The following is a 25,461-nucleotide window of genomic DNA, read 5'->3' as shown; positions in this document are numbered from 1 at the left end:
GTGCCCGTCAGTTTATAGGTAAGGAAACCGAGGCGGGAGAATAGTGAGTCGTGGGATGGTCTCATACCTGCAGATGGGAGTAGTAGGCTCAAGAGCAGCCTCTCAAGCTAAGCCTGTGTTCTGTGGTGACACCAGGTAAGCCTGGGACTGGAGGCTCGTGAGTAAGGAGATCATTGCATGGAAGCTTCCAGAAAGCACATGGAAGCGGTGCCCAGTTAGCCTTTGTGAGTGGGAAGTGCAGGTGCTGACTGGAGCTTTGAGGAAGAAGGGGGTCAGGCAGGTGAAGTCCACGGAAGCTTCCAGAAGCTTTGAAAGGTACAGGAATATAGGTTGGGGCATGTGCAGAGGGCATTATGGTGACCGGGAAGGGGAAAGGTTTGGGGAGGGAAGGTGTGTTCTAAGCATCTAGAAATAAAGCAGAATTGGCACTGTGAGTTGGACTCTGTGCCTAGGTGGGAGTGCTACAGTTAGGACTCAGATGTTGGCGAAAGGTTGGGGAACAGGCGTAGCTTGGCAGGAATCATTTGTTTTAACTCTTTAGAGATGTATGTGTGTTGGTGTGGGTCTGTGTGTGTGTGTGTGCCTGTGTGTGTGCCTATGTGTGTGTGTGTGTGCATGTGTGTGTGTGCATGTGTGTGTGCATGTGTGTGTGTCTCTGTGTGTGTGTGCCTGTATGTGTGGCTGCGTGTGTGCCTGTGTGTGTGTGCATGTTCCTCTGTGTGTGTGTGTGTGTGTCCCCTTGTGTAGCTCAGGCTGCCCTTGAGCTCTATCTTTGACCCTCATCCTCTGGAGTCCTGGGGTTGCAGGCATTCCTCAGCGTCTCTTTTGGAAATAAGCTATGTGGTTCATGCTAGGAGCTTGAACCAGGGCGGCATAAGGGAGGCACAGAGCAGGAAAGGGACCCAAAAGAGTAGAAACCGCTGTGCACAGCTGGCAGTGACCTGTGGGGGAGCCATGTGGTGATCTGGTGAGACAGGGCCTGTTGTGTCAAGTAGACATTGAGACCCTGTTTGTTTGGTTTATATATATATATATATATATATATATATATATATATATATATAGAGAGAGAGAGAGAGAGAGAGAGAGAGAGAGAGAGAGAGAGAGAGAGAGAGATGCAGAAGGGTAGAGTCAGAGCTGGGGTCTGGGCAGGATGCTCTCCTGTGGCAGGAGATCGTGGTGGGGAATGAGGGTCCAGGGAGATGGTTCTGTAGCTAGAGCTTGCTGTCCCAGCGTTAGGTTCTGAGCTGGTTCCCCAGGACAACATAGATAATTGGGCAGGATGTGTATGCTTGTAATCCCAGAGTGGGGAAAACTGAGGCATCTCTGGGGCTCGCTGGACAGCCAGCCAGCATAGCTTACTTGGTGAGTTCTAGGCCTGTGAAAGGCTTTGTCTCAAAACAGAAACAAAACGGTAAACAGTGCCTGAGAAATGATGCTCAAGATTGTCATTTGGCCTATACACACACACACATACACACACACACACACCACATATACACACATGCATGCATACATGTACACACATGTACAAGCACATGCACACATACATGTACACGCACGTGTACAACATACACACTACACACATGTATACATACATGCACACATGCATGCACACACATGCCCCATAACATGTAAAATAAACCAGACTGGAAACCTGTTCCCAAAAGGCCAATGTGGAGAAGCGTGGAGAACAGTTCACACCTTACAGGTCACCCACCAAGGCCCCGGTCCGCTGGCTCATGTGCTACGCTTCTGTCTTTTTTTCTTAATACTTTGTCTCTGTTTCTCCCACTCTCCACATGGCCCTGTCCATTCTTATTGAAGGACACGGGATCTTGACATACTTGTGTAGAACACTCCAGCCCATAGTATTAAACCCACACAGTCCAGGCACAAAGTCCTGCACACACGGCCTCTTTCTTGGGGACCCATGAAAAGGTGGTGAAGGAACTAGAAAGAGCTGACGGCCAGGCGCCCCGCTTCTCCAGAGTCAGAACGCAGCCGAGCTTACCCCCTACCCCGAGTCTCCTGTTCAGCATCCTGTGATACCCTGGCACCACGCCCTTCATGGTATTCATGAGGGAAAGGAGACGTGGGGAGACGTACGAAAGAATATGTAGATAGCTGGGACCCGGGCGCAATTAGAGCGAGAAACTGCTGGGTTTGGAGTCCTTCGACGTCTGATTGCTGGTTTTGCTTCTGTGTAAATACAAACTGCTGTGCCAAGCAAAAAATAATTGTAATAGATTCATTTAATCACAGCGCCACTGTGCTGGACCTGCAAGGGCTTTGCTTGCAGATATGCCTGCCCTCCCTGGGGCCGTCTGTCTGACTGCGTGGCTGGGCCTGACCTACTTACTGGGAAGGTGTCTGAGGAGCCTCTCAGGACACTACCACCCTGGGAACACAGAACAGAGGAATTTTTCATCGCCCAGTCCTTTGGGGGGAAGGGGGTCTGTATCACTTAAGCAAGTCTTGTTCATGTTTGCAGTTTTACCTAAACATGAGCCACAAGATGGATTCTTAACAGTCACACCAAGAGTTATCCATGCACAGCGGGGTGGCAGGTGGGTTTGTAGTCCTGGGATGTTCTGTCTGTTGCAGGGAACCCAAGCTTGTCTGGCTGAGGGGAAAGGGAATCCTCTCTCCCAGAAGGAGGTCAAGGGCTGGAAACTGGGCTAGAGCAGCTTGTCACTGTCACTCCGAGTCTGGGACAATGCAGGGCAGGGAGACTGGGCTTCCTGTGCCTCTAAGAGATGGGACATTGGGCTGGAGAGGTGGCTCAGCCGGTAAAGGTGATTGCTACATGAGCCTGATGACCCCAAGTTCAAACTCTGGAACTCGTGTAAAAGCAAATGAGAGAAGAGACGCCACAATTGCCCTCTGACCGCCACATACATAGCGTGGCATCCATGCCCCTCCCTACATCAAGCAATCACATACATATACACACAGAAACAATTTAGAGGATCTTTTAAACAATTAGAAAAAAAAAAAGATGCAACCTTGACTGACAGGGCCTGAAAGAACAATGTCCCCTTAGCTATCAGGTGCTCCCGGGGCTGACTTGTCCAGTGGGTGCAGCTGCTTCCCTGCCCGGCTCCAGTGCTCTAAAAACACTTTCTAACTTGTGGTTCAAAAGTTGGAGCTATTTTCTCCCAACACAGGCACCTTGACAGATGATCTGAATACACAAAAGACATGAGTATCAAGCCAGGGAGAGGGCTCAGCTGATAAAGCACTTCTCACACGAGGGTGACAGCCTCCGTGTGATGCACAGAACCCACCCCCAAAGCTGACTGTGGCAGCGCACGCCTGTAATCCCGATGCTGGGAACATAGAGACTTCTGGGGCTTCCTGGTTAGCCAGGTCAGCTGCATTGGCACACGCTAAGCCAGTGAGACACCTTGTCCCCAAATCAAGCTGGCTCAATGAGTAAAGCGTTGGACACTCAGGCGTGAGGTCCAGATTTTGTATCCCTCCTGACCGCCACAGGCATATACATCTGGAGACATGTGTGCATCACCATATACGCATCACCACAACATATACATGCATAGATAGATAGATGAATAGGTAGGTAGAAAGATAGATAGATAGATAGATAGATAGATAGATAGATAGATAGATAGATAGATAGATAGGTGATAGATAGACAGACAGAGGAATAACACCTGAGGTTGGCCTCTGACTTCTCCAGAAGATACGTGCGCACACACACATACACATACACACGCACATACGTATGCATATACACACACACCCAAGCCTGAGAAACATCAAAGACACTGGGTTTTGCACAAATCTCCCTCTAAAAACATCCTCTATGAAGGACGGCAGACTGAGCTGTGATCATCACTCTGAGAAAGGCAGACTCTGAGCCAGTGTGTGGATCTGCTGAGATGAGCCAGAGAAGCCTCTCTGGTTGACCTGTGGCCTCTGGGGAGCATCCACATCAAGCACTGTTTCACACCATCTGCTGGACAGATGCCGCTGGGAGATGGAAGCCAGCGGTGATCTCATGGACCGGACCGGACCCCCAAACCAGTGTCCTTTAAATGACCTTGATGTGCCGACCAGGGCCGGCCTGTCCCAGCTAACCTTTCTCTCTTCGCTTTCAGCTTGGGGACCTGCTTCACAGGCTGCAGTTTGTCCTGGCCTACGTGGCCCCGTGGCAGATGGCCTGGGGTTCCTCCTTTCACGTGTTTGCGCAGCTCTTCGCCCTTCCTCATATCCTTTCTGCCTGCTCTCACCCGCCGAGCCGAGGTTTGCGTTTTACAGGCCGGGGCTGTCCACTGACCAGGCAGTAACAGCACTGTAGAATCTGCCTGGTTACATTTTAACGGGGGTAGCGGGGGCACTCTGGGTCCCCTCCAGGCCACTTCACCTTAAAAGACACTGGGTCATTCTAGACTCTGCCTGCTCCTCAATGTATGCTCAGCGGTCATTTTGGTTTTTTTTAACATTTTATTTCTTTATTTAGTGGGAGGCATGTGCCGTAGCACAAGTGTGAAGGTCAGAGAACAATCTGTAGAAATTGGTTCACCCCTTCTGACACGTGGGTCCCGGGAACAGAACTCCAGTCATCCAGCTGGAGACAAGTGTCTGTGCCCACCACGTCATTTTGTTAGCTGAACTCTTACTTTTTTCTGAGACTCCCATTTTCCGACTCCAGGTATGCGGTCAGAGAGTTGGCCTTTTATATGAAAATAACTGATTAAATAATTGGGTTGTCGTATGCAAACTCATACACATCTATTTACCCTTAAACGTTATAGATAAGGTTAATGAACTCAATATTTTCTTTATTATATTGTGACATAATATAGTTATTGTATCTACTTCATCAATACTAAGAAATCTAGAATTAGATACAAGTAGAATTATCCCTAAGTGCTTTCAGAGACTACAAAATGAATCATGGTTTTATTTTGTGGTCGTTAGGCAGAACTGGTTTCTGTACATTTTTAATGTGTTTCCATAATGATAATTAGCTTTAAATCGATTTAATTCAGTCCAAAGCAAGTTGGAGATGCCATTTCTAATGATTGCATTGACACAAATATCTAAATTTTATGCCCAACATAGAGAGACATGGAAGTTGATTTTTAAAAGTCATTCATGGTGACACACACCAGTAATCCTAGCATTCAGGAAGAAGTGGCAGGAGGATTGTCTACAAACTCCAGGTAGGTCAGATCTACATAGGTCCAGGCTGGTCAGGTTATATTGCCAGACTCTGTCAAAACTACAGAAAAACCAACAAAGAAAACACCAGAATACACTTGAAGAGAGAGGTTAATGGTGGTTCTTGTCAGCCTAAAGTTCTGTCCCTCGAGCTTTCCTGTGCCACTGAGTCTAGTGATTTAGTAATTTTTGCACCCATGATTCTGGTCACAAGACTCAGAGCCACTGCCGTCAGAACCCTGGAAGGAACCTGCAAGATGCAAGATGCGTAGGTAGATCCCTGGGCTCCGCACAACTTCAAGGTCAGATTCAGGGGCGGATCCTGAGACAGTTGCCATGACAAACACTCTTACCAAAAGCAACTGAGGGAGGAAAGGGCTTATTTGGCTTAGGTTCCGGGTCCCGATGGAATTGTCACGGAGGGAAGTCAAGGCAGAACCTCAAGCAGCAGCAGCAGCTAGTTCATTACACCCACAGCTAAGAGCAGTGAGAAACGAATGCATTGTTGCCTGCTGGCTCTCATACGCCCGGCTTCCTTCACACCGTCCAGCCCATAACGTGGTGTCAGCCATATTTGGAGGAGGTCTTCCCACCTCGGTGAATGATCAAGACAGTCTTTCTCAGACATGCCCATGGGACAGCCTGATTCAAACAATTCCTCCACAGTCTCTCTCCCCAGGTGATGCTAGGGTGTGTCAATCTGACAGGAAAACCAACCAGTATAGGTGGAAACAGAAACCACAGTTGTGTTGACACCCTCAGGTGAAGGAACTAAGTTCCAGCAAAGCACTCTGGATGTTGTTTGCTGTTGTGAATGAGGCTGGGAGCTTGGTTCCCATGAAACTTTTAGGAAGTTAATTGGGATTCCTCGCAGGAAATTCCTTACTCAACCTGGGGACCAGGACAGAAACATACTTGTGATCATCACGAAGCAATAACATATTCTAGATTTTTAAATTTTTAAAAATTCATTAAGATGTCTTTTAAATCAACTGCCATCTCTGGCTCTTACAATCTTTCTGCCCCTTCCTCCACATGGATTCTGAGTCTTGAGGGGAGGGTAGCAAAGACTTCCCACTCAAGGTTGTGCTCTCCAAACTCTCTCTCTCTGCACATTGTCCAGTTGTGTGTCTGCCTGGCAACTGCCATCTGCTGCAAGGAGAAGCTTCCCTGGTGGCGCTTGAGAGTCAGGCTGATGTATGGGTAGAGCAATGCGTCACTAAGAGTAGGATATAGAGCTGTGTTCATTTAGCAGGGTAATTCCAGTAGCATCTGTGATCTGTTTAGTACCGTGTTCTTGGCCACGGTAATAGTATGAGATATGAATTCAATCTCATGGAGTGAGCCTTAAATCCAATTTTTAAACGTTGTTGACTAATCCCCTAGTACTTGTGCCCCTATTCTAACAATGGGGGCAGCCTGTAGAAAGGTCGCTATTGTAGCTGGCAGGGTTCATCCTGGGGGAGGGAAACGGATGATCACTTGTTCACAGCATGGTATATTCCTGTTCTTAGACCTACACTGATAGTTCCAAATCCTTTCAAGGTGATTTGGCAAAATAAGCGAAGAGGGGGAAAAAATGTTTGTGCTGCCTTTAGCTGCTAGCCACTTTGTTCCCCTAAACAGAATCCTTTAAACAAAGATAGGGGCACTTCTTATTTCTGATGTATTTCTGAGGTTTCTCACCTGGAATTTCAAGCATGTTTCTTGAATAAAAATTATCAATGAAATACAAGTGCATAGTTGAGGAACCACAGTGGCAGCTTAAAGTGGGACGCTCAGCTTCCCAGCCTTTCATGACTGGTAGAGCTTCCTGTTAATATCTGTACTCGATAGGTAAGCATGGGTTCCAGTGATTTCTTGTGGCTCCATGGCTTGGGTGCCTGTCTGTTGGGTTCATGCCAAATCCTGTGTTGATTACTCAGCCAATCCCCCAGAGAATCATATTAGCCAGCATGCCGCATGGCTTAAAGCCAAGTGCTTTCATTTGTAGATGCCTTCTCTTATGTCATGGAGACATGAGAGCTAAGAACTCATTCCGTAGAGTGTTCGCCTTGCAAACAGGAGGACCTGAGTTAGATTTCTAGCACTCATGGAAACCAAGACTGGATGTGTTGATGGGTGCTTAAAATCTCCATGACGGAGAGATCCCGGAGGCAGGAAGATTCTTGAAAATCACTAGTCAGTGGACTTAGCAGCCTCCTCGGTGAACTTCAGGTCAACGGGAGCCCCTGTCTCCAAAAATGTAGTGACTGTGTCAGGGGAAATCCAGTCAAGATTGAGCTCTGGCCTTTACATGAAAATGCATCCAAGCACACACACACACACACACGAAATGGAGATACTCAAGATGCATATTACATAGGATATTTGACAACTAGCTTTAGAATATCCCATTTATCTCTTCCCTAAAACTGGTTCTTTCATGACATCACTTACTCCCTTTTGCTAAGACGAGGCCTTCCAACCGCCCCTGCGCTGGCCACTGCCTCCAAAACTCCTTCTCCGCAGACCTCTTCCTCCTTGTTCAGTGATGAAGATCAGGACTCTTACCACCCAGCGTCCACATGAGATAACGGTCCAGAGAAAGGTGTCAGACCCCTAAATCTCAGCCTGGATTCCCAGTAATTGCTAAGCGTTAATTATCTCATCACCCTATTAAGAAATGTGGGCTCCATCCCACACCGATAACCCACTAATTTGCTCTATTTTGGGATTGAGTTAACTTTCCAGCCAGCAGGGCACTGTGGATAAATTGCTTTTTCTCCAGTTCTAGCCCGTTTTCCCCCTTGCCACCTCCACTGGTTTCTGAGCTTCCAGCCTCCAGGGAGAAGAGCACACCCTTTGGACGTGTGTGGACACCGTGCCCCGCTATCGTCTCCCCGTAATTAGACAGCCTTCCCTAATTATCGCCACTAAACGCGCATTGTGAGGAGGGAAACTTCCTCTTGCCGTATCCCCTTAAGCCTCTAACGATTTTCATAGAGTGCTTAATTATTGGTGTTGAGGGTTCCATTTTAATACTTTCCACGGGTCATCTGCCTTGTAGGCTGACCTTTGGGCCCTTCCTTTTGGTAGGAACTGAAGGAGGCTTTGGCGGACCACTGCTCCTGGGCCTGTATTGGTGCTCCTAGTCACAGTTCAGCTGATTACACAATCACTATCCCATGGAGAGTCTCTTTGTTCATTCCCTTCTCTATCCTACCCCTCCTTCCCAGAGTGCCCAGCTTTTCAGTGTGTGTGTGTGTGTGTGTGTGTGTGTGTGTGTTCAATGCACACACACACACACACACACACACACACACACGGAAGCTAGAAGCCAGTGTTAGAGTCTTCATTGATAGCCTCCTTGTAGCCCAGATTGGCCTCGAATTCTCTCTGTAACTGGGATGACCTTTAACTTCTGTTCCCCTGCCTAGTGCCAGGTTACAGATGAGTGACCCCATGATCCATGGACACGGCGTTTAAAACTCTGGTAACGACAGCACGTATTCTGCCTTAACCCCACCCTCTCAGACTCGGCCATGCTTTTCTTCCAGACGTTCGCCACCTCAATCTTCTCTACGCCCCTGAGCCCTTTCCTCGGGAGCGTCATATTCATCACTTCCTATGTCAGGCCAGTGAAGTTCTGGGAGAGAAGCTATAAGTAAGAACCTGACGTCACCGCTAAGTCGCTGTACGCCACACACCCAGCACCTACTCCCTGCCCCTCTGGGAGGTTTTGGACTGTTCATATCCTCTGGAGAGTGGAGCTGATCCAGGCTCCCATGATTCCCTAGTTCACAGTGTGAATATGTGGTTTGCTGCTAATGGAGTGTGAATTGGGTTCTGCTTCTGGGACAGTGTGAATCAGGGATCTACTGCTGGTGCAGTGCAAATCAAGGATCTGCTGTGGTACAGTGTGAATCAGGGATCTTCTGTGGTGCAGTGTGAATCAGGAATCTGCTGTGATGCAGTGTGAATCAGGGGTCTGCTGTGGTGCATTGTGAACCAGGGATCTTCTGTGGTGCAGTGTGAATCAGGGGTCTGCTGTGGTGCAGTGTGAATCAGGGGTCTGCTGTGGTGCAGTGTGAATCAGGAATCTGCTGTGATGCAGTGTGAATCAGGGGTCTGCTGTGGTGCAGTGTGAACCAGGTCTGCTGTGGTGCATTGTGAAACAGGGATCTTCTGTGGTGCAGTGTGAATCAAGGGTCTGCTGTGGTGCAGTGTGAATCAGGGATCTTCTGTGGTGCACTGTGAATCAGGGGTCTGCTGTGGTGCAGTGTGAATCTGTGGTCTACAGGTCCAGCTATGAAGGGAAAGAGTTAAGCAGTCAATTCTTAGCGACTAACCCAAGGGATGTGATGGGCAAGTCATGGCCCACGTTCTTGCATGTGCCGGGATTGCTTTGCCGTGTCCCTTCTGTGAGCATTGGAAACTCAGCTACGCGATGCACAGGCCAAGCCTCTCACCACAGCTCTGCATAGACAGTGCATCACCGAACCTGTAGGACACATTTACTCACGTTTTCCTTGACTATCTGGACCTGCCACCAGTTTCTCCAGGGGGCAGTGGTGGAATGGTGTATTTCATTGTTATTTTCTGATAGTGGGGTTGGAATTCAAAGTCCACTCTACCACCCTTCATTAAGGGCAAAACCAATATGGGCACAATGACTTATTGAGAATCGGGGGAGGGGTGTTTTTGTTTTTGTTTTTTACAAGACTGGGTCTAATGTGTTCCTAGACTTGTCTCAAAACCCTTATGTAGCTAAAGATGACCTTGAATTTCTGACCATCCTCCTGCCTCTACCTTGCTGGCACTGGGACTGCAGGCACGCACCCTCTTTATGTAACGTGTAAAACCAGAGCCAGGGCCTCATGCATACGAGGCAAACACTCTTCGGACTCTCTGCTTCCCTCGTCCCTGCTGCATAGTTTCAAAGGCCTCTTAGTGAACCGTCCGGGAGGGTTGTGGTCTGTCAGGAGAGGAGAGCTGTGAGCCAGGCCGTCTTCCCTGAGCAGAGACCTTGCTCCTCTGTGCTGTGCTCACACCCAGCAGAACTTTGGTACTTTGTTTTGTGCCTGAAGGTAGCAGACCCTGGCTCTCAGTTTCTGCTGTGAGGTGATCTGAGCACAAGCATGCCTCCTGATGCAAGCAGCGGGGTATGCGTAGTAAGCACTGCCTTGGGCTCCAGACCTTCAATTCTAGCAGCCTCAGCCCCCTCCTCTCTTATCTGTTAGATGCAAGTGACCATGGGATCTATCTCATCAACTCAAGCAAGGAGAAAACAAGTTAGCCTGTCAGTACACGTTAAACATTATGTGAACCCAAGCTACTGGGATCCCCGGAGAGGCTAGTGTGGCCACTCTGCAGAGAGTCCATTCCCACTCAAGGCTGAGAGGAGAGGTGTTTGCCTGACCGAGCACACACTTTCCATGAGTTTAGGTGCAGGTTCAGGTGAAGCCGGGGAAAGCTTAACCTTTCCTTCCTTCCTTCCTTCCTTTCTTCCTTCCCTCCCTCCCTCTTTTCCTTCCTTCCTTTTATTCCTTCCTTCCCTGTTCATTTTTGAGATAGTGTCTTAGCCCACCCTGGGTTCTGCTATGATCCTCCCGCTCCAGGCTCCCCACGCATTTCCACTGCATGCCTGTGCCACCAAGCCTTGATTCTTTTCTGAAGTACAGACAAGACAGCCTTGGGGCTGAGGGTACAGTGCATCTGTGTCCTTTTAAGGGGATGCAGGGAAGGACTTGCATACTCCAACCTCTAGTCCCATGACTCCACAATTCTAGCGGCCCCATTTACAAGGTTCTTAGACAAATAATGACACCTTTCCCTCTTGGTTGTCATTATGGCTGAGGTACAGGTCATGGAGCTATGTGATGAGGTGTCCCATTGCTGTGACAGCGTTGCCAGACTTGGGTGGCCAGCCCCGGATCTGTCATTGGTAATAACAGGTGCAGGGGAAGTGAAGACAGTTACTTCACTTTCCATGTTTACTGGTCCTCTTCTCATGTCTAACAGCGTCATCTCAGCCCTGACAGCCACTCTGTGCCGTCTCAGTTTCCTCATTCAATAGAGCAAACCACGAAACCTGTACAAAACACATGGCTTACATAAGGCTATAGAACCAGTGAACTGCCGAGAATATTAGCCCAAATCTGCCCTTCTTCTGGTCCCTGAACACTTTCCCTGTGTTCCAAGGTCTCTCACCCCTCTCTCTTTCTCTCCCTTCCTCTCCCTCCCAACACACAGAGACCATACCTAGAACACACGACCACAACCACATACATATGAACCGTGCACACACAAATACAGTACAGACTCAGAGGACACACATATAGAATATACACATACTCTGAGCACACACATAAACACATGCATACAGAGAGAGCATACACACAGAGCACACAGAGAGAACATATGTACATACATGCATATACATACACATTTATAGAAGACACACATGCACATAGAACACGCAGAGTGTTCTTTTACACAAGCATTTGCACATGCACGCACTAATCCCTCAGCAATTTCCAGTTAAAGTATTTGTCCCAGGCAGCTTTGGTCACAAGAAGGGTGTATCTGGAGGGAGAGGTGTCTCCTCTGTCTGATTGCCTCACTTCAGGGGAGATCTGAAGCATCCTGCAGGCTCCCACAGCAGTGGGAGAGCTCTGGGCAGATGTTGGCTCTGAGCTTCATTGAGATCCTCAGATAGGCCGGTGCTGGGTAATTCACCCCAGATCATGCGGACAGCCCCTAATGCTGAGCTGTCAAACCTGTGATTCTCGTAATAGCATGAAAAACCAAGAGCCTGTCCTCAGGTTGCTGAAGAACACAGTGGGAGACCTCAGTGCAAGGTCTCAGTGAGTCCTCAGCTTGCTACTTCATCTGTCCCTGTTCTGAAAAGAATGCCCAAATCTTCCTTGTGCCCCCTGCCTAGGTTCTCAGCAGCTCCACTTCTAAGAAGAGAGGCACAAGAACAGAGGTGTGGTCCTGAAGACCCTCAGAAACACTGAGGGACTCTCTGAGGAGTGTGAAAGGGGCTACACTAAGAAATTCTGGCACACTTTTTCTTAAAAGAATAATTGGAGAGATTCCTATCCCCACCCTTTCTTTTCTGTTCCAGAAGTGCCCAGTAACTGCACACACCTGTGAAAGGGGAGGGGGTTGCCAAGGTGTTGTAAGAATTATTGCTGAGGAGAGGAGTCTCCCAGGGGGGCTGCCTGCACGCTCTACCCAGGGATGCAGCTCTCTCATACCAGGGTGGGCTTTTTGGTGACACAGCTGCCTTTGAGTCACCCATGGCCCTAAAATCCCCCACTCATGGTCTTGTAGATAATTCCGGTTTGACCCAGTGGCTCACCAAACCAGACTTGAGGGAAACCGTTTCTCAGGTCTGGGGAAATGTTTGTTCGTCTCTTTCCAGGCCCTGGATTCTCTTTGCCTGTACTCCCAGGTCTGTGTCTGATTGAGCAAAGTGACGAGCTTGGCCTGGCCCTGCCGTTCTGCTGACCCATGAGAAAGCTCTTGCACAGTCCCCAGGGGCCAGGATTGACACCCAAGGCTTGGCAATGAGTAACTGTAGCTATTTTTCGGAAGAAAGCAATGTGTTGGGTTTCTCCTGTGACTGCTCTGGCCTTACCACCCTTTGTGTTACGGTGTGTGGTTTTCTTGGAATTCAGCTCCATTTTGCTGAGGGACAAAAGTGCCTGAAAAATGCAGAGTCGTGAAGCGGGCCATGCATGGGGCTGGTGTAGAGCCCTGCGTGCCCACTTGCTCTCCAGCCGTCTGGGACTGCTGGCTCGTCAAGGGCACCAGGTTACTGGGTCTCAGGAGGGACTCAAGGCAATGGATGGCTGAAAGAGACCGAAGTCTGGGGCAACTGCCGAGGAGGTCTGTTCTATGGCATGGCACCCGGGGAGAGCAGAGACCTCGGCTTCTCTAGTGTTGCAGCCTTGGAGAGGACAGGAGACTGGTCAATGCCAAGCAAAGAGAGGCACAGGATAAGTCAGGAAGAGAGAGAGAGAGAGAGAGAGAGAGAGAGAGAGAGAGAGAGAGAGTTTACGTGTGTGGGTATGTAGACCTGGCTTTTTGAAATGTGGATTCATTCTGGGGAGTGAACTTAGGTCCTTGAGTTTCCAAAGCAAGCACTTTACCAACTGAGTTACACCTTCAACCTTAAAATGCAAGCTTTTAAAGCTACACTTACCTCTTGTCCTTGGCTTAAATCTACACAGGACAAGAGGCTCACTGGACATGCCCCAGGTACACTAAGGACTCCCCAAGGCCTAGAACTCTTAGTACTTGTAACATGATGAGGTCGGCTTGTTGGGGTTTCTGTCCCGCCCAGTACCCCAGAGCTGGCATACCCCAAGGAAAATCAACCACACAGAGATCTCTATAAGTTATAAAGCTGATTGGCTCATTAGGTCAGGCTTCTTGTTAACTCTTATAACTTATATTAACCCATTATTCTCATCTATGTTAGCCATAATGGCTCCGTACCTTTCTCAGCTGGGCAAGTTACATGCTGCCTCTTCGGTGGTCTGCACAGGAGTGGCTGAGGAACCTTCCTCCTCCATAGCCTTATTCTATTCTCATTGCCCTGCCTCTACTTCCTGTCTGGTTGACCCACCTATACTTCCTGCCTGGCCAATCAGCGTTTTATTAAAATACATGATTGACAGAATACAGATAATTCTCCCGCACCAAGTACTGCTAACCAAAGTGCCCCCATCAGGCGTCGGGGGAGCCAAGACTCCCGTGATCATGCAGGACACTGCTGGGCACTGTCATTCTTTTTGTTAGGACCAGAGAGAGCTGTGGAAAAGACAAGTGGAGGGCTGGGTTGACATGGGCTTGGGCTTTGTATCCCAGCTTACTTCTCAGAATGCTCTGGCAGCTCATTCGTACTCACTGGTAATCTTATTCGTGGACTTAGCTATCATGTGGGCATTAGAAAACACTCTTTTTCTTGGTCTTGTCACTTTGGAAACATTCTGTCCCCCATCTCCCCTCCGCAGGGACCCTGATGATCCCCAAGAGTGGCTTGCTGCCAGGGCTTCCTCTCTGATCTTGATGATGCTCACAGATCCATCCTCCTTCGTGGCTTTCCATGATTTAGTTCTCATATATATATATATATATATATATATATATATATATATATATATCTGCATCTGTGTGTGTGTGTGTGTGTGTGCACGTCCGCACACACACACACAATCTGTGTATGGGTGTGTGCCTGTGAGCACAGGTGCCTGCTGAGGCCAGAAAGCCAGGATCCCCTGGAATGTGGAACTGCAGGCAGTTTTGAGCCCCCTGGTGTGGGTGCTGGGAACTGAACCTGGACCTTCTGCAAGGGTGGTATGCACTCTTAACTTCTGAGCATCTCTCCAGCCTCCATTCACGGTTTCCAAGTGAAAAACGATCAGTAGTAGAACCACCACCATCACGAGAGTTAGGGAGATGCTGCCCAACAGCACCGAGGCGGCTGAGTGGAGTGCTGGGTGCCACGGCCAGCGATGTTCGAGAATCGCTGCTACCTGTTTCAGAGTTTTGGATCCGCAGAGCACAGTTTGCAGCAGACAGGGGGTCTTTATGAGAAAACTATGTTTACTCTGAGGTTTGGAGAAGAGGAAATTCTTTGAAGGTTTTAAGGATAATTCTTTGGAGCCCAGGGAAATAGCTGGGCAGGGGAAGATTCTTGCTACCAGGCCTGATGACCTGAGTTGGATCCCCGGACTCACGTGGAAGAAGAAGAGAGCTGACTCCTATGAGTTGAACTCCGCATATGCATAGACTAACTGAATAAACCTAATAATGTTTTTAAGTAGAATTGTCTGGGTCGAACAATTTAAAATGTCAAGCAACCTCCTCTGAGGGGTGGTTCTGCGTGCTGTAAGGCAGGCTTCCGTGTTGTAGTTTTCAAGGACTGTTCACCCCCATTCTGGTCAGGGAACCATTGTGGGGGGCAAGCCAAGTGGATCCTGGGAGGCACAGGACAGCTGGGAGGAAGGGATATACTAGCCTTGTGTTGACCTTTGACCCTCTGCTCCTGTAGCTGAGAGCCGACATGACCTGTTTTAGTATCTGAAACACCAAATTTGAAGTAAATTTCCTTCTAATATTTTCAAAACGTTATAAAAAAAAAACAGTCTAGATCTTTATCTGTGCAACTGAGTTGCAGAATATCGTCTCTTCAGGTAGTTATTATATATCGCAGCTCTTTGTTCTCCGTGAATATATGGGTTTGTGGAATATTTTAAGATTGTAGGAGTCTTACTGGAAATTAAATAAAAGTGGGGAACAAACTTTCCCCAGATGCCCCTGTGTGGTGACATCGCGGCCACGTCTCTCCCTAGCATAGCTCCCGCCCCCAGGGTCAGCTGGTCAGTCCCATACTGGCGAGAATACTCAGCTTGCATCTTGAAGACCATAGTGATAGTCGTGTGTCTCTTTGAGCCTCACTCCGGAGGGTCTCCGATGTCCTGATTTGCTCTTTCAGACAACAGACAACTAGGGATAAGACAGATGAGGTGACTCTCCCCTCTGTACCCCGTACAAGTTCAGTAAACAAAAATTCCAAACCAAGCGTGCAAAAGGAAGTTTGTTTTTTTTTTTAAAAAAAAAAAAAGCCTGCAGAGAAATGAAGTGAAATAGAACCACATTAGAGTCATCGGAGTCCAAATGTGGACTTTGAATCAACAATGTTGCAGTCAGACCAGGGCTAGAAGGGCCGTTCATTCCTAACCACAGGGACAAATGCTGTCTGTCTTACTCCAGTCAGGAGCAGCGTAACAAATGGGAGGGGTTTCCCAGGAACAACCAGTGTGTGCTGGCAAAGTGACCATGAAATAGTTTCAGCAAAGTAAATTACTGTCAAACTATGTAAGGTACACATTCCGAACCCTGTGAAAGAACAGGTGGCTGGCTTAGGAGATAGATTGAGGTGGGACAGGATTGTCAGGAGGAGGCCAGCTCTGTCCCTGCATGCCGTGCTGATATAGGAAGAGTTACCTCCCAACAGGTCAGTTTCTCTGGAGAGACCTCTTAGAGGCCTGTTCAAGGCACCGACCCAGATCTCCAGGTTGGCATTGCCCACAGGACACAGTGACTTCATAGGGCAAGTTTTGGAAACGATATCCCATCCACAGGTGCGTGCCCAGCTGACCAGCCTGCTTCCCAGAGATGGGGGAGGGTGAGATGGAAGCAACAGATTGGATGGTGTGCGATGGGATGGTTCAGGCAGGAATCCAATTACAGAGGTAATTAGCACCTCTCAGTCGTGAGCACCAAGGTTCCAGGCAGACCTCACTGGAGGAGAACTCGGATTATAGAGCACTGGAGGCTTCCCTTCTGAGAGGGAGATGCCCTAGGCCTGGGGTACCGTGGCCTGGCAGAGTTCATGAGGACTTAGTGAGCTTTCTCTGTTCCAAAAAGGCTGTCACCTTTGGAAAGACAGCATTGCAGTGGACGGAGCTTCAGAAAGTGTCTAAATTCCCTAAAGAGAGGGATAATTGACTTTCTTTTGGCTCAGTCCCATGTTAAAAATTGTTTATTCTGCAGCTGGAAATTCCATTTGTCCTAGGTCTTAAGGTGAAATTAAAATTCCGTTTAGGGATTCAGTATGCAGACATGGGACCTCAACCTTCATTATGAAGGATTCTGTTGTTTGCTTGGTCTTCTGTTGCCCTGGGCTCTGCTGTTTTGAGAGATGCCGTGAGGCTGTTTGGGAGGGAAGCTGACGCGGGATGGAGCAGTGTGCTGAGATTCATGCCTTTTGAGTGCGTTCACAGAGCCATTGCCTGCAGCCCTTCTGTGGAATCAACCATCAGGTTCACACTGAACCCTAACTAGATGGCTGGTGAATGTCTAAGGTGGACACGGAAGCAAATGATGCTTTTGATTTTTTTTTCTTCTGAAGGTGAGCCATTTCATTGATTCAAATATAATCCCATCCTAGTATTCTTGTAATCAGTTCCAATCCCTGGGAGGCAGGTTCAGCCAAGATGTCTGCATTCCAATGACATCCCTGACAAACGCTCATTGTTGGTCAGGTCACACTGCGCAATGCGTTAATGCCTTTAAATCGAAGTCAAGTGTGAAGCATCAGGGGCAGCCGGAAGGGCTTGGCAAATGGCTCAGCCAGTAAAGCACCTGTCCTGAAGGCATCAGGATTGAGTTTAGATCTCCAGAACCCGTACAAAATACCAGCGGTGTGAGCCTGGGATCCCGACAGCAGGATGGGAAGCAGGGACAGGCAGACTCTTGAAAGCTGATGGGTCAGGTAGCCTGGCTCGTGAGATGAAGTTGCAGGCCAATGAAAGACCCCAACTCAAACAAAAGCCGAAAGGCTCTCGAGGACCAACAGCCTAGATTATCTTCTGTACCTGCAGACACACGCACACACGCACACATGCATACACATATACACATACATGCACACATGCATACACACATGCATGCACACACAGCTGCTTCTCCTAGGAGATACCATAGTAAGAAATCCTTCAGAAGTGCCAGTGGGACCCCGTGTATAATGTGGTGTTCATGCTGTTGTGTTTTGACAAAAAGCCTTTCTTAATGTTGGTGAGGTGGACTTAACAATGTGAAATCGCCATGTTTAACACAGACAAGCATCATCAGTTTTGTCTTCCTGCCAACCTCTGCCATTTAAAGGCTGATGAGGCTGGTACTCTGTGTCTGAAATGCAAAGACGTCTCCTCAGACACAGGCTGTCCAAGTAGAGCACACGCTGACATTCAGGGGCCTTGAGGCATGTGGCCTGAATGGCAAGCATTGTCTCAGGGGTGCTGGTAGGGCAAGCAGCAATGACAGAGGTTCTCAACCTGTGTGTTGTGACTCCATTGGGGGTTGCATATCAGATATCCTGCATATCAGATATTTACATTATGATTCATAATAATAACAGAATTACAGTTATGAAATAGCAATGAAAATAATTTTGCGCTGGGGGTGTCACCACAATATGAGGGACTATATTAAGGAGTCACAGCATCAGAGAGGTTGAGAACCACTGATCTACGCAGAAGTTACTTGGACAGATTTGCTGAGTGGTAACAGAATGAAGCCCAGTCCCTACTGTTGTCTCTCAGAAATAAGGCTGGCCATCACCAATGCTGTTTAGGAGCCCTGAACCAAGATGCACTGTCAGGGTGGACCCTGTTCTGGTGACCCCTTCTTGCCAGGGCTGCAGAAATTCTGGCCCTTTCCTAAGTCTGTAAGAGTTGTTCTAATGGCTCAACCAAAGAAAAACCCATAAGTATGCCCCTGACTTGTAGAAGTTTGCGGCCGAGAGGCCGACTACCCACAGGCATTTTCTAGAACCAACTGGAATCACAGATACTTTGTGTGAACACCGAAATGGGCTGGTGGGATTCTCAGTGGGTGGCTGCTGCCAAGTTTGGTGACCTGAGTTTGATCACACACATCGTGGAGGGAGAGCACAGACGCCTGCAAGGTGTCCTTTCTCTGGCCTCCACAGGAGAGCCATGGCGTGCACATACACACACACACACACACACACACACACACACAGAGAGAGAGAGAGAGAGAGAGAGAGAGAGAGAGAGAAGAGGAGAGATGATGATAATAAAACATATATCTTTTTAATTCTGAGAGGGAAGAGCTTTTCAGTGGCCATGTCCCTTTTCCCCTGTAAGCACCCTGCATGCCCCCACCTCACACCTGTTCGGTCCACCAGCTTCGTAATGGGTAGAGATCTAACCATTGACCTTTTACTTCCTGTGGCCCCTTCTAGTACAAGGCGTGTGGATAATTCCAACACAAGATTGGCTGTGCAGATGGAAAGGGACCCAGGTAAGTGCTTTTTCTTTTTTAAAAAATTATTTATTTATATTTTATAAGCATTAGTGTTTTGCCTGCATGCGCGTCTGTGTGAGAGTGTCGGATCCTCTGGAACTGGAGCTGCAGACAGTTGTGAGCTGCCCTGTTGGTGTTGGGAATTGAACCCTGGTCCTCTGGAAGAGCAGCCAGTGCTCTTACTCACTGAGCCATCTCTCCAGCCCTGCTTTTCCTATTCTCTTTAAACCTTGTGTTTCTTTGTTGTGCAGATAGATTCCAATGGAAGGTGTTCAGTGTGTTCTGTGTGCTCATGGCAGAGTCAAGGCATGTCTTGGTAAATGCATTGCCCACAGTGCATACCCGGGCAAGTACGCTCATCAGTTCCTCCTTAGTTTCTTCGGAAATAGCCTTCCATCATTTGGGGTTGGTTAGTGACTGTATCCAGTTACCCCATGAAGACATTTTAAATTGTTTGTGTATGGTAGACATCAAGCAGACTCTAAACCTTAGGACTGGCCTCTTAGGACCAGTTGAGTTGAGTTGGGAATGGTGGCACATGCCTGTAACCCCAGCATCCAGGAAACAGGTGCAGAAGGACCAGAAACTTCAGACCAGCCTAGGTGACATAGTGGGGTCTCATCTTTAAAAACAAAAACAAAAACAAAAACATGGCCCTGTGTTGACATTTATATGGATGAACCACTGTAGGATTGAGCATCAAGAGATCATCAGAAACCTTGGTCGACATTACGCTGTGGAGTAATCTACTGGGAGAGTCAACTTTTTTCTTCCTATAGGTGTTCTCATTTTTTAGTCATTTGTCTCTTTCTTCCTCTTATCAGAATGTCGATTTAAAGTGTGATTTGAGTGAAGCTGGACATTTGTTCAGGCTCAGGCCTCTCTCTCTACCTCTAGGAAGAATAGTGTCCTGTGTCCATGCTGGCTATCTATGACAATGCCGATACTTGGATGCAACTTGAAGATGCTTGCGGTGCCTCTCACCCACGCCCCATTCCTATTTGGTAGCATAACCCACCCCAGGATGTCACTTTCGCCCTCCTGGGATCTGTGATCACAGAGCTGACCTGAAGGTGCATCTGGCCACCACTGCCCAGTATCACCCTAGCCTCAGACCGCAAGACACAAGCCCCCAAAGATCAGACACGAAACCTGGGAAGCAACCACCAAATGCATCCAACATCCTCAAATGAAACCATCGTTATTGGGACCATCTATACTGGGACTGCATAAACGCAATTAGTATAAAGTCAGAGCTTAAAGCCTGGAAGCCCCTGGAGAGTCAGGCCTGTTATTTGTGGGACTTTCCATCAGTGTCTAGGGATTGGAGGGGAGATGGGAATGTCTCTGGCATGCAGCCGTGGGACTCGGTGACACAGCAGGATCATTACATCAGGCACATGGACAGTCTCAGAAGTCCATCCTGCATTCCGCTAACCACAAATGTCTCATTTTCCCTAATTATACAGATGTGTGGTCAGTGTGTGCTAAGATGTTCTGGGCCAAATTTCCACTCTCAGTTATTGTATTAAAGTACAGAAGAGTGCGCACAGTAAGAAAGGGCTAATTCTCTCTCTCAGGTCTCTTCTTTAAAAGTGCAGGGAACCAAGGGTGATGTTTAGTTAGTGTCCTAAGAGCAGACCAGCAGGCTCGAATGTGGAGGAGTGCGAGCCAACACCTTACCAGCAGTTTCCTCTGCCAGTCTTAGCAGCTTACCAATATCTCGGCTTAGCTCCAGCACCCTGCCAACTGCTCTGTATCTGATAGTTGCCCCCCAGGAGTCTCCTAGCAACAACCTGGTCCTCTTCCCTGTATAACCTTTCTGGGATGTCTCCAGGCTGAGGCCAGCCTTGTGCTCTGTGTTCCAACGATGCAGATTAGGGGCACTCAGGTCACATTGTAGCCTCTACTTCATAGAACTGACTCCTCTCTGGTAGACAACACACAGAAGTCTTGAATTTTGCTTCTAGGCCTTTCCTCCAGTGAGACGCCATGTCTGCCTGGCTTTGCAGAGGTTTCTGAGGACCACAGTTCGTTCTCTAGGACACAAGGTCCTGGAGTTTCTCTTTGGTCTTACCAGTCCTTCTTTGATCTCTGATCAAAGCATTTACCAGAAGGATTTCCCAGTTTGTCCAGTCTTTTCTTGAAAAGCTTGTAGCTCTCTTCTTGAGACACCCCAGAGAGGGAGAGCTGCCATCAGAACCTGGCAAGGAAATGCCCCCCACCACGGCCATACTCAGCCCTGGCCTCCCACTGGGAAGTGTGGCATCCTGGCTCCATCTCCTCCCAACATTCTTCCTTTTCCTTGGCTCTCACCATCCATCCAACTGAGTGTTAAATCTTAACCAATGGGCAGCCCCTGACAGAATCAAGCCTTGGTCAGGGTTTAGAACCCACACTCTCAGTCCCTGCTGGGGGGCACACAAATGGGCAGCCGCCGTGGGAATGGTGGACCCAGGCGCAGGCCCAAGTGTTTACTGGAAAGCAATGAGAAGTTGGTTTCATTTGCGGTTGTTTTATGCATGATTGTGCACACTGAGACAGTCCCAAAGTCCTTTCTGTGCGCATGGAAGCTGTGGAGCATTTGAGACAGGAAATGTTAGGTAGAGAATTAAGGTACAGACCTAGAGCCCAAATGTGTGTGTATGTGTGTGTGTGTGCATACATGCCCATGTAGATGTGTCATGTGTTTGTGGAGCCAAGTGGTCAACCTTGAGTGTCATTCAGCAGGAGCATCTGCCTTGTGTTTTGAATAGAGGTCCATCAGTGGCCTGGAGCTAGCTCAACGGAGGACTAGGGTGCCCGGCCGGAGGATCACACCTCTCTCTCTCTCTCTCTCTCTCTCTCTCTCTCTCTCTCTCTCTGTCTCTCTTTCTCTCTCTCTCTCTCCTTCCCTAGTGTTGGGATTCCAAGTGCCTGTCATTATGGTTGCCTCTTTTAAAACATGTGTCCTAGAGAATGAACTCGGGTCCTCATTTTTGCACGGCAGGCACAGCCAGCCCCCAAGGTCAGAGTGTTGAGCTGAGTTTAACACAGGATTGTATAAGTAATTTGCACTTAGACAGTAATGCATCTGTATGAAGTTACCGCAGGATCTAGAGGGACGGCCTAGGAGGTCTCAGGATAGTCCGCCAAAATAGATGGGAAGCAGGCACTTTTGTAAACGTGAAAACTCTTACTTTCAAAGGGTAGCTCTCTGTTTCAGGATCTGAGCATAAGATAGCTTATTGCTTCCGGGTAAAACCCTCACCACTCTCCTTTCCGCCTGCCTTCAGGGAGCGATGACAACAATCTCAACTCCATCTTCTATGAGCACCTGACACGGACCCTGCAGGAGTCGCTCTGTGGAGACCTGGTGCTTGGCCGTTGGGGCAACTACAGCTCCGGTGACTGCTTCATTTTGGCTTCGGATGACCTCAATGCCTTCGTCCACCTGATCGAGATTGGGAACGGTCTCGTCACCTTTCAACTTCGAGGACTAGAGTTCCGAGGTAGGGGTCACCGTGCTTGCAGAGTGTTAGGCGGAGGATCGTACGGTTGAGGGAGTGCTAGAACTCGGGGTGTTGGCATAGGACCATGCAGTTGCGGCAGTGCTGGAACTCGGTGTGTTAGGTGGAGGACCGTGCAGCTGAGGCAGCACTGGAACTCGGGGTGTTAGGTGAAGGAGCGTGCAGCTGAGGCAGCACTGGAACTCGGGGTGTTAGGCGGTGGACCGTGCAGCTGAGGCAGCACTGGAACTCGGGGTGTTAGGCGGTGGACCGTGCAGCTGAGGCAGCACTGGAACTCGGGGTGTTAGGCGGTGGACCGTGCAGCTGAGGCAGCACTGGAACTCAGGGTGTTAGGCACTGCTCAGAAGCCACCATCAGGGGTGGGGAGATGACTCACTCACTGAAAGCATGTACAACTCTTGCAAAAGCCTGCATTTGAATCCAGCATCCAGTCTGGGAGGCTTACAAGCACCTGACTCCGGTTCCAGGGGTTCCGATGCAGGTTGGCCTCTCTGGGCACCTGGACACAGGTGCGCACACTCAGACACAGTCACACAAATAGAAACGAGCAGAGCAAACCTTTTAGAGATGACGTTACTAAGAAGGGCTTGGGGACGGTTCTGTTGCATGGGATCAAGGCTGCCTCTCCTGTTGAGCAGACATTCTGACAAGCACACGTCAGTCAGCTGGGGAAACAGTGGCTCCTTCTGATCTGTCCTCTGCTGTCTGATCCACCCAGATGGAGCACTCCTGCCCTGATGGTCAGGAGCCACCCCTGCTGATATCTTTCCCCCGCCATACTGGACTGCATCCCCGTAAACCACGAGTCCCAGGGAACACCTCTTTTCCCAGATTTCTTTAGCCAAGTTATTTTACCACAGCAGCGAAAAAAGTAATTCGTATAGAGTCAATTCTATCTATAGCTCAAAGTCAGGAGGTAGAAAAAATAACCATATCTCCTTGTCCTGTGTCACGGTGAGTGAGAGGCACGGTTTGCTGGGGCTCAACATTGCCACAGCATACTGGATTCCTGAAACCTCACAGTGTAAAATACAGAAGGGGGTTCCCAGCACGGCCACAGCTGGGACTGCCTAAGCAGGCTTCTGGGAGGGGCTGTCGGTTGGGGGTTGGCGGCTTTGTCTTCTTCCAGTCACCCACAGTGGGCATGTCACCTGACTGTAAGATCAGCACAGAAGCCATATCTTGAGGGTGAAAATGGCAGCCTGCTTGCCGCACCACACAGTTCCCCTACAGTACATTTCCTCTGACCTACTTTGAGCATGATTTTAAACACGGAGACTTAAAAGCCCTGTAGCCTGACAGAATTCAAGCTCTGAGGAAGAGCTACGTTGACCCCAAAGGACTGTGGTAGGGTTTATTCTCGTTGCAGCATTGATTACAATATTCCCTCCGAGGTCGGTTTTCTTCTTGGGTGATGTTCTAGGTTTCTTTTTCTTCATTTCACTTTTCTTCTGAATTCCCTGTCTTCTGAAAGAGCAGGTTTTATTTTGGTCAAATTTAATCTAGCTGGGCACGGCCTGGGGGCAGTGAAAACCCAGACACAGTCTTTCTCTGGAACTCTACTGAGGAAGGCAGGAGAGGGAGTGGGGGTTGTTTGCATATTCGCAGCTTGCTCTGGCTCACTCTCTCACTCTCTCCCTTCCTTTCTCTCTTCCCTCCCTCTCTCATGGCTAGTGATCAAACTCAGAACCGCACGCATGTCAGGCAAGTCCTCTACCACCGGGCTATACTTTCTCAGGAAGAAAGAAAGAAATCTATCTCTATCATGGAGAAGAGTTCTCTGCCCCACTCCCAATCCCCTGAAAGAGAAGCACCAAGTTAACAGGAGGTCTGAGCATCAAGACACAGAAGTCAACCCATTTTAACATAAGAGGAGAAGGGTTTATGGGAAATACATCCAGGGATGGAGACTTTCTGAGCAACGTGGGAGGGCCTGGGCCGGTTGGGCAAGTTCAAGTCTGCAATCACACAACAGGGGCTGGAGCGATGGCTAAGAGCAGTTGATACTCTTCCCAAAACCTGGATTTTACTACTCAGCATCAGGTCCAGGGGGTCTGGTGCCCTTTTCTGCCTTCTTTGAGCACTTGCATACCCATGGCATACACACCACACACGTAAACACACACACACACGTGCATACACACACATGCACACACACGCACACACACACTTATATAAACCTTAAACTCACATGCCAGCTGCAAAGGACCCTCATCTCTGCAGTGGACCCAGGGCTGCCCCCACATCACTGATCCCTGAGCTTGAGCCCTCAGATACCACCGTCCCCTGAGAGCAGATAAACAGCTTCTACCACGACATCTCCTACATGCACCCATCACTGGCCTCTCAGTGCTGTGCGTTCAGTCCGAGTCTAAGTAGATCAGAGCACCAAAGTCAAGGACACATGCCTGTCTCTGGGTCAGAGGGTATCTGGCTTTTCATTTCTCCTAGTGGGACATGGTTGCTGAGGCTTAGGTGGTGGGCATAGCTGTTGAAGAAAGGCCAGTGCTCTCACGATACAGCTGAGCGTCGAGACGGTGACACAGTGTGCTTTTCCTTTGCAGATGTAGAGGTAGCAGGATACAGAGCGTCCCCTTTCAACATCACCAGGTGTCCCAGCCAATGCTTCTTTATGTGCTGCTTTCAAGGGCACCTTGAGTGTCAGTGTGGAGCGTGGCAGCAAGGAGAAGCGTGCAGGGGAGGTGGTTACAGCCCAGGTTTGAGCCCAGAATGGGCCGTTTCCTTCTATGTCTCATGGTCCCTATAGAAGTGATGTGACCACCTGGAAAGCAAGTAGAGCTCTTGCTGAAGTTTCCCATCCTTCTGTGGTCGCTTAGTCAGGTGACCTGGACAGGTGGCTTAGCCATTTCTGTGAGGAGAGGATAAACAAGCATACGGAGTCACCTTAAAGGACCCCGGCGAGGTGTGTCCT

At 48.9% G+C, this 25,461-nt stretch overlaps 1 protein-coding gene across 1 annotated transcript in view; it reads left to right on the top strand.

Annotated features, from left to right (window-relative positions):
* Pcnx2 (pecanex 2) overlaps nt 1-25,461 on the top strand; it is a 149,321-nt gene that overhangs the window by 98,376 nt on the left and 25,484 nt on the right. Inside the window, exons 22-25 of the mRNA XM_087900604.1 lie at nt 4,125-4,235; nt 8,709-8,836; nt 18,959-19,017; nt 22,296-22,511. Coding sequence (XP_087756730.1) covers nt 4,125-4,235; nt 8,709-8,836; nt 18,959-19,017; nt 22,296-22,511 — 514 coding nt within the window. The remainder of the gene's footprint in view (nt 1-4,124; nt 4,236-8,708; nt 8,837-18,958; nt 19,018-22,295; nt 22,512-25,461) is intronic.

Source organism: Myodes glareolus, chromosome 22 (genome assembly GCF_982192425.1).
Source record: "Myodes glareolus chromosome 22, mMyoGla1.1, whole genome shotgun sequence".
Taxonomy (NCBI): Eukaryota; Metazoa; Chordata; class Mammalia; order Rodentia; family Cricetidae; genus Myodes; species Myodes glareolus.
This window is presented reverse-complemented; position numbering and strand designations above follow the sequence as displayed.